We start from the raw sequence: 9,816 nt of genomic DNA, 5'->3' as shown, positions 1-9,816 counted from the left end.
ACTACTACTACTAAACTACTAAAATAAAAAAGAAATAACACCTGGTACCAGGTACTATTTTTAGTATTTGGTACCAGGTAATATGCTAGTAGAAACGCTACTTTACGTGCTGAGGCGAGTCGGTGGAAACACAAAACAAAAGTGAACTTCAGTGAAGTCAGTAGAGGAGGAGGAGGAAGTCCTGACTCTGAGTCTGCTCTGTTTTCAGCTTCTCTCACAGACAAAATGGCCTCCAGATTAGAGGAGGATCTCTGCTGTCCAATCTGTCATGAGGTCTTCAGAGATCCTGTGGTTCTGTCCTGTAGCCACAGCTTCTGTAAAGACTGTGTGAAGACATGGTGGAAAGACAAAACAACACAAGAATGTCCTGTTTGTAAGAAAAGGTCTTTAATGGAAGAACCACCATGTAACCTGGCTTTAAAGAACTTGTGTGAGACCTTCTTACAGGAGAGAGCTCAGAGGTCTTCAGAGGTTCTCTGCAGTCAACACTCTGAGAAACTCAGACTCTTCTGTCTGGACCATCAGCAGCCAGTGTGTGTCGTCTGCAGAGATTCAGAAAAACACAGCGGCCACAAGTTCAGACCCATCGATGAAGCTGCTCAACAACAGAAGAAGGACCTTCAGGAAACTCTGGAGACCTTCAAGAAGAACTTAGAGAGTCTGGAAGAAGTTCAGGTGAAGTTTGAGGAAACAGCAGAACACATTAAAGTCCAGGCTCGACGCACAGAGACACGGATGAAGGAGAAGTTTCTTCAGCTTCATCAGTTTCTAGAAGAGGAAGAGGAGACCAGGATGACTGCACTGAGGGAGGAAGAGGAGCAGAAGAGTCACATGATGAAGGAGAAGATGGAGGCTCTGAGCAGAGAGATAGAAGCTCTATCAGATACAGTCAGAGCCACAGAGGACGAGCTGAGAGCTGAAGACGTCTCCTTCCTGCTCAACTACAGAGTGAAGCAGCGCCCCCTGCTGGAGCCTCCACAGCTGCACTCAGGAGCTCTGATAGACGAGGCCAAACACCTGGGCAACCTGACCTTCAACATCTGGAACAAGATGAAGGACGTGGTCTCCTACAGTCCTGTGGTTCTGGACCCAAACACTGCTGCTCCAGTCCTCATCCTGTCTGAAGATCTGACCAGTGTGAGACGAGGACACAAACAGAAGGTTCCTGATAATCCAGAGAGGATTGATCGTTACGTCAGTGTCCTGAGCTCTGAGGGTTTTAACTCAGGAACTCACAGCTGGGACGTCCATGTTGGAGACAACACATGGTGGTTAGTGGGAGTTTTAGAGTCTGTCCAGAGGAAAGGAAAAGACATAGAGTCTGGATTATGGAGGATAATGTTCTCTAAAGATAAATACTATGAACAGTCACCAGGTAAACACTATGTTCTCCAGCTGAAGAAGAAGATCCAGAAGATCAGAGTGAGTCTGGACTGGGACAGAGGACAAGTGTCCTTCTCTGATCCTGATACTAACACACTCATACACACACACACACACACACACACTTTCACACACACCATGTTTCCATACTTTAACACTGGTGATGAAGATGAAGATCACCCAGTGAAGATGTTACCAGTGAAGCTTTGAGTGACAGATGAACAGAGTGTGTTAAAGGGACAGTGTGTCACTCTTTTGCAGACTGCAAATCATGTGTATGTTTTGAAATCATGTTTTGGCGTCATGTGGCGCCACCTACCACCGTCTACCAATCATTGCAGTCAGTGGAGTCTCAGCTGCCGCGCAACCACAGGTCGCCAGTTACGTCAGAAAACGAAACCTAAGAGACTTCGGTATTTGAATTTGAATGTAGTAACCGTTTTTGGCCACATTCTTACATATGGCACCTTTAACTTTGTGTTGTTTTGGTTTTGAAAATGGGTTGGTTTGATCAGATAAGTGGTTTTGTACAGATAAGTGGTTTTATACATATGTGAAATGAAGTTTGTCTCTTTGAGATGATTGTGTCTTGTTGACTGTTGAAGTCTGAACATGTAATAATGTAATAAAGTGACTGTGATCACTTTGTGTCTCACTGACTGTTTATTGTTTCACCAGAGAACATTCTCTCTCTTTGAACAGTTAACTAAAGACATCAGCTCATCTGATGCATCTGTTATTCCCTTAATTACAGCTAAACTAAAGCGTCTTCTACAAAAAGATTGAGACCACGGAGTGAAAACAATGAAAAGTGCGCTCCGCTCTTATGAGTCTGTCACCACGTTTTACTCAGATCTACTCGGATCACCTCGGACTGTACTCCATCCTCGTCATAAAGATCATTATTTGGATGTGAGGATAAAGCTGCACATAGTGGTTTCAAAACATCAGTTTCCTGTTGGAAAAGTCTGTCTAACAGTGAGATGAAGACGTGAACATGTTCTTAAAGATATCCTAGACTTACGCTGACGCAGATTTAAGGAGATTAACTTCTTTTTAAGTGGCAAAAATGTGTAAAATATGTCTTTTTATCCACTTTATAATTATGCAAAGTTAAAGCATTTACATAAACATTAAAGCCAACAGGAGTCATTTATAACTGTCAGGTTTATATAAATGTACTGTATATACAGTGGATGAATGCTCACTAGGAGCCTGTTAGTAAATTTAAAGTGTATTAATTAAACATTGATAAACTGATTTAAAGGCCTTTTTAAACGAGCTGTAAAACTGCATGAACTTTGACTTTACTGCTTTTTATCTGTGACATGAACGAAAACCTTTATCTTTACTTGGACTTTGAAGCCATAAATACTTTGTCCACTCCTGACACACACACAGAACCCAACCCGTGTTCCAGGCTCCGCCCCCTTCACCTGACTCACCCGAGACGACCCAGGAAACAGTCAGTCTCTGTTGGTGAGTGAAGAGACGCAGACTGAAGATCAGACTCTGTCCTCTGTCCTCTGACTGAGTCCAGCTGCAGAAGACAAGACGCTGCTTCGTCCTCTCGTCCTCACACTGAAGGTGAGTTTGACAAAAACCTGAACTCAAACGGTCCTTTTCCACTAAAGTCCCGGCTCGCCTCGCCTCGTCAACACTGCACGGCTGCGTGAAACTGACTTTGTTTTAGACGCGACGCAAACGAGTGACTCGTATTTTTCAGTGAAACTGAATCATTAGAATCAGTTCATTCAAAGTATTTGTTCGCGATTCACCGATCCACTTTTTTTTCACTTCCAATCCGATCCCTAAATTTGGATATCTGCTGATACCGATACTATTCTGATATGATGCTCTGTTTGCTTTAATATTATTATCATCATTATTGTTGATTTCATATAAGGCTTTAATAAACTCCTCTATACAGGCAGGTATGATATGTACAACTTTCACGACGTTTAAAGCGACTTTAATGCAACTTTACAGTGACTTTAAACCAACTTTACACCAACTTTACACCAACTTTACACCAACTTTACAAACCCCTGGCAATTTTTTTTTTTTTTAAAACAGTGACAAATCTAGAAACTTTATGTCATAAGCCTAAATACTACGAGAACGCACAATTCTTCCGCATGAGTGAGATCCATCTAAATGTATTTACTGCAGGCGGAGTCACACTCACAGACACATACACACACAGACTCACATACACACACAGACACACAGACTCACATACACACACAGACACACAGACTCACATACACACACAAACAGATCTCCAAACACAACGCAAGGCTGGTGTTTCTCACTCTGGTCCATTTTTGTTTTGCTAACCTGGCACCTGACGGCGACCATAAACCTAGCTTTACTCAGCGTCTCATTGAGAAACGCCTGCGTTCAAGAAATCCACTCCACTTTTTGCAGCCAGCCAGCAGAGCAGTCAGGGAATCACTTGACGGATCAGATTGGAAATCTCTACAGTTGGATCGGAAATTTCCGTGAATCCGTGAATTACGTCTGTATCCGAACCCGATACCAATACTGGAACGGATCGGCCCTATCCCTAGTATTTGTTCAGTTCTTCCTCCATGACCGGAGCACAGACTCTGGACTGAAATACAGCGGCAGGGTTTGTGATGCCGCTCATGGACCAGAGTCCTCTGTTAAATATTGAGATTTTAGACATTTTGCTGGTAGATTAACCCACGTTTTTAGGATTGTTCAGTCTTTTTATCGACAGTTTGGTTTGATTCTTGTGTCTCTTCCTGTGATCAATAAGTGGCCGGCAGTCACGTCACACATAGAACCTAGTCAATGCGCTTGGAACCTCACCAGAGCAGGTACTAAAATAAAAAATAAATAACACCTGGTACCAGGTACTATTTTTAGTACTTGGTACCTGGTAATATGCTAGTAGAAACACTACTTTACGTGCTGAGGCGAGTCGGTGGAAACACAAAACAAAAGTGAACTTCAGTGAAGTCAGTAGAGGAGGAGGAGGAAGTCCTGACTCTGAGTCTGCTCTGTTTTCAGCTTCTCTCACAGACAAAATGGCCTCCAGATTAGAGGAGGATCTCTGCTGTTCCATCTGTCATGAGGTCTTCAGAGATCCTGTGGTTCTGTCCTGTAGCCACAGCTTCTGTAAAGACTGTGTGAAGACATGGTGGAAAGACAAAACAACACGAGAATGTCCTGTTTGTAAGAGAAGGTCTTCAAAGGAAGAACCACCATGTAACCTGGTTTTAAAGAACTTGTGTGAGACCTTCTTACAGCAGAAAGCTCAGAGGTCTTCAGAGGTTCTCTGCAGTCAACACTCTGAGAAACTCAGACTCTTCTGTCTGGACCATCAGCAGCCAGTGTGTGTCGTCTGCAGAGATTCAGAAAAACACAGCGGCCACAAGTTCAGACCCATCGATGAAGCTGCTCAACAACAGAAGAAGGACCTTCAGGAAACTCTGGAGACCTTCAAGAAGAACTTAAAGAGTCTGGAAGAAGTTCAGGTGGAGTTTGAGGAAACATCAGAACACATTAAAGTCCAGGCTCGACGCACAGAGACACGGATGAAGGAGAAGTTTCTTCAGCTTCATCAGTTTCTAGAAGAGGAAGAGGAGACCAGGATGACTGTACTGAGGGAGGAAGAGGAGCAGAAGAGTCTCATGATGAAGGAGAAGATGGAGGCTCTGAGCAGAGACATAGAAGCTCTATCAGATACAGTCAGAGCCACAGAGGACGAGCTGAGAGCTGAAGACGTCTCCTTCCTGCTCAACTACAGAGTCAAGCAGCGCCCCCTGCTGGAGCCTCCACAGCTGCACTCAGGAGCTCTGATAGACGAGGCCAAACACCTGGGCAATCTGACCTTCAACATCTGGAACAAGATGAAGGACGTGGTCTCCTACAGTCCTGTGGTTCTGGACCCAAACACTGCTCATCCAAACCTCATCCTGTCTGAAGATCTGACCAGTGTGAGACGAGGAGATGAACAGAATGTTCCTGATAATCCAGAGAGGATTGATCGTTACGTCAGTGTCCTGAGCTCTGAGGGTTTTAACTCAGGAACTCACAGCTGGGACGTCCATGTTGGAGACAACACATGGTGGAATGTTGGAGTTTTAGAGTCTGTCCAGAGGAAAGGAAAAGACATAGAGTCTGGATTATGGGAGATAGTGTTCTGTAAAGATAAATACTATAACGAGTCACCAGCTCAACAGTCTGTTCTCCAGCTGAAGAAGAAGATCCAGAAGATCAGAGTGAGTCTGGACTGGGACAGAGGACAAGTGTCCTTCTCTGACCCTGATACTAACACACTCATACACACACACATACACACTTTCACACACACCGTGTTCCCATACTTTAACACTGGTGATGAAGATGAAGATCACCCAGTGAAGATGTTACCAGTGAAGCTTTGAGTGACAGATGAACAGAGTGTGTTAAAGGGACAGTGTGTCACTCTTTTGCAGACTGCAAATCATGTGTATGTTTTGAAATAATGTTTTGGCGTCATGTGGCGCCACCTACCACCGTCTACCAATCATTGCAGTCAGTGGAGTCTCAGCTGCGGCGCAACCACCGGTCGCCAGTTACGTCAGAAAACGAAACCTAAGAGACTTCGGTATTTGAATTTCAATGTAGTAACCGTTTTTGGCCACATTCTTACATATGGCACCTTTAACTTTGTGTTGTTTTGGTTTTGAAAATGGGTTGGTTTGATCAGATAAGTGGTTTTGATAAAGATAATAAGTGGTTTTGATAAAGATAAGTGGTTTCATACATATGTGAAATGACGTTTGTCTCTTTGAGATGATTGTGTCTTGTTGACTGTTGAAGTCTGAACATGTAATAATGTAATAAAGTGACTGTGATCACTTTGTGTCTCACTGACTGTTTATTGTTTCACCAGAGAACATTCTCTCTCTTTGAACAGTTAACTAAAGACATCAGCTCATCTGATGCATCTGTTATTCCCTTAATTACAGCTAAACTAAAGCGTCTTCTACACAAAGATTGAGACCACGGAGTGAAAACAATGAAAAGTGCGCTCTGCTCTTAAGAGTCTGTCACCACGTTTTACTCAGATCTACTCGGATCACCTCGGACTGTACTCCATCCTCGTCATAAAGATCATTATTTGGATGTGAGGATAAAGCTGCACATAGTGGTTTAAAAACATCAGTTTCCTGTTGGAAAAGTCTGTCTAACAGTGAGATGAAGACGTGAACATGTTCTTAAAGATATCCTAGACTTACGCTGACGCAGATTTAAGGAGATTAACTTCTTTTTAAGTGGCAAAAATGTGTAAAATATGTCTTTTTATCCCCTTTATAATTATGCAAAGTTAAAGTATTAACATAAACATTAAAGCCAACATGAGTCATTTATAACTGTCAGGTTTATATAAATGTACTGTATATACAGTGTACGAAGGCTCACTAGGAGCCTGTTAGTAAATTTAAAGTGTATTAATTAAACATTGATAAACTGATTTAAAGGCCTTTTAAACGAGCTGTAAAACTGCATGAACTTTGACTTTACTGCTTTTTATCTGTGACATGAACGAGAAAACTTTACTTGGACTTTGAAGCCATAAATACTTTGTCCACTCCTGACACACACACACACACACACACACACACACACACACACACACACACACACACACAGAACCCAACCCGTGTTCCGGGCTCCGCCCCCTTCACCTGACTCACCCGAGACGACCCAGGAAACAGTCAGTCACTGTTGGTGAGTGAAGAGACACAGACTGAAGATCAGACTCTGTCCTCTGTCCTCTGTCCTCTGACTGAGTCCAGCTGCAGAAGACAAGACGCTGCTTCGTCCTCTCGTCCTCACACTGAAGGTGAGTTTGACAAAAACCTGAACTCAAACGGTCCTTTTCCACTAAAGTCCCGACTCGCCTCGCCTCGTCAACACTGCACGGCTGCGTGAAACTGACTTTGTTTTAGATGGGACACAAACGAGTGACTCGTATTTTTCAGTGAAACTGAATCATTAGAATCAGTTCATTCAAAGTATTTGTTAGCGATTCACCGATCCACTTTTTTTTCACTTCCGATCCGATCCCTAAATTTGGATATCTGCTGATACCCTTACTATTCTGATATGATGCTCTGTTTGCTTTAATATTATTATCATCATTATTGTTGATTTCATATAAGACTTTAATGAACTCCTTTATACAGGCAGGTATGATATGTACGACTTTACAGCCACTTTAGACCGACTTCCCAGTGATTTTAGAGCAACTTTACAGTTACTTTACAGCCAATTTACAGCGACTTTAAAGCGACTTTAGACCGACTTTACAGCGTCTTTAGACCAACTTTACAGCGACTTTACAGACCCCTGGTGATTTTTTTTTATTTAACAGTGACAAATCTAGAAACTTTCTGTCATAAACCTGTCATACAGCCACTTTACAGTTACTTTACAGCGAGTTTACAGCAACTTTACAGCGACTTTACAGGGACTTTACCGCGAGGCGAGCCGGTGGAAAGATTCCAAAATTGAACAGTGAGGTCAGTAGAGGAGGAGGAGGAAGTCCTGACTCTGAGTCTGCTCTGTTTTCAGCTTCTCTCACAGACAAAATGGCCTCCAGATTAGAGGAGGATCTCTGCTGTTGCCTCTGTAATGGGGTCTTCAGAGATCCTGTGGTTCTGTCCTGTAGCCACAGCTTCTGTGAAGACTGTGTGAAGATATGGTGGAAAGACAGAGCAAGACGAGAATGTCCTGTTTGTAAGAGGAAGAAGAAGATAAAGAGTCTGGAAGAAGTTCAGGTGAAGGTTCAGGAAACAGCAGAACACATTAAAGTCCAGGCTCGACGCACAGAGACAAGGATGAAGGAGAAGTTTCTTCAGCTTCATCAGTTTCTAGAAGAGGAAGAGGAGACCAGGATGACTGCACTGAGGGAGGAAGAGGAGCAGAAGAGTCTCATGATGAAGGAGAAGATGGAGGCTCTGAGCAGAGACATAGAAGCTCTATCAGATACAGTCAGAGCCACAGAGGACGAGCTGAGAGCTGAAGACGTCTCCTTCCTGCTCAACTACAGAGTCAAGCAGCGCCCCCTGCTGGAGCCTCCACAGCGACACTCAGGAGCTCTGATAGACGAGGCCAAACACCTGGGCAACCTGACCTTCAACATCTGGAACAAGATGAAGGACGTGGTCTCCTACAGTCCTGTGGTTCTGGACCCAAACACTGCTGGTTCAGGACTCATCCTGTCTGAAGATCTGACCAGTGTGAGACGAGGAGTCAAACAGGAGGTTCCTGATAATCCAGAGAGGTTAGATTATTACGTCAGTGTCCTGAGCTCTGAGGGTTTTAACTCAGGAACTCACAGCTGGGACGTCCATGTTGGAGACAACACATGGTGGAATGTTGGAGTTTTAGAGTCTGTCCAGAGGAAAGGAGAAGACATACGGTCTGGATTATGGAAGATAATGTTCTATAAAGATAAATACTATAACGAGTCACCAGCTCAACAGTCTGTTCTCCAGCTGAAGAAGAAGATCCAGAAGATCAGAGTGAGTCTGGACTGGGACAGAGGACAAGTGTCCTTCTCTGACCCTGATACTAACACACTCATACACACACACATACACACTTTCACACACACCGTGTTTCCATACTTTAACATTGGTGATAAAGATGAAGATCACCCAGTGAAGATGTTACCAGTGAAGCTTTGAGTGACAGATGAACTTCTGTTTATTTTGTCAGAAGACGAAAATCATACGAGTTTGGATTTTAAGCGTCAAGTTGCTCAGACCGAAAATGTGTAAATGGAAACAAATGATAAAATACGCATTGGAAATTTGAGACGTTTAACTTGTTTGTTGTTGTTTTTGGACCATTCTTCATTCGTCAGGTTTGATGGTTTCCGAGCATGGACAGTTCGCTTTAAATCACACCACAAATGTTCAAAAATATTCAGGTCTTCAGGACTGAGATGTCCATTCCAGAACGTTGTATTTGTTCCTCTGCATTAATGCCTTAGTAGATTTTGAGCAGTGTTTAGGGTCGTTGTCTTGTTGAAAGATTCAGCCCCAACACAACTTCAACTTTGTCACCGATTCCTGGACATTGTTCTCCAGAATCTGCTGATATTGAGTGGAATCCATGCGACCCTCAACTTTAACAAGATTCCCAGTCACTGCACTGGCTTTTTCTGCATGACTCTTCCATACAGCATCTCCTTGTGTAAAGTGCGCTGAACAGTTGAACGATGCACAGCGACACCATCTGCAGCAAGATGATGATGTAGGTCTTTGGAGCTGGTCTGTGGGTTGACTGTGACTCTTATCACCATCCTTCACCTCTGCTTATCTGAGATTTTTCTTGGTCTGTCACTTCTGGCCTGAACTAGAACTGTTCTCCTGTGATCTTCACAATTCCTCACAATGTTCCTCA

At 43.3% G+C, this 9,816-nt stretch overlaps 2 protein-coding genes across 2 annotated transcripts; both read left to right on the top strand.

The window, feature by feature from the left end:
* Positions 1-225: 225 nt before the first annotated feature.
* Positions 226-5,801, top strand: LOC310931734 (nuclear factor 7, ovary-like; the record flags this gene model as incomplete). Its single annotated transcript, XM_083894965.1, has 2 exons — positions 226-1,581; positions 4,329-5,801. 2 exons carry the CDS (start codon positions 226-228, stop codon positions 5,799-5,801), a joined length of 2,829 nt encoding a protein of 942 aa, XP_083751091.1.
* Positions 5,802-7,994: 2,193 nt separating this feature from the next.
* LOC310931733 (E3 ubiquitin-protein ligase TRIM35-like) lies at positions 7,995-9,095 on the top strand (the record flags this gene model as incomplete). The annotated part of the gene is made up of 1 exon (XM_083894964.1): positions 7,995-9,095. The coding sequence occupies one exon, from the start codon at positions 7,995-7,997 to the stop codon at positions 9,093-9,095; it is 1,101 nt and encodes a 366-aa protein (XP_083751090.1).
* Between the last annotated feature and the right edge of the window lie 721 nt (positions 9,096-9,816).

This window comes from Microchirus variegatus (genome assembly GCF_963457635.1).
Source record: "Microchirus variegatus genome assembly, chromosome: 9".
Lineage (NCBI taxonomy): Eukaryota > Metazoa > Chordata > Actinopteri > Pleuronectiformes > Soleidae > Microchirus > Microchirus variegatus.
This window is presented reverse-complemented; position numbering and strand designations above follow the sequence as displayed.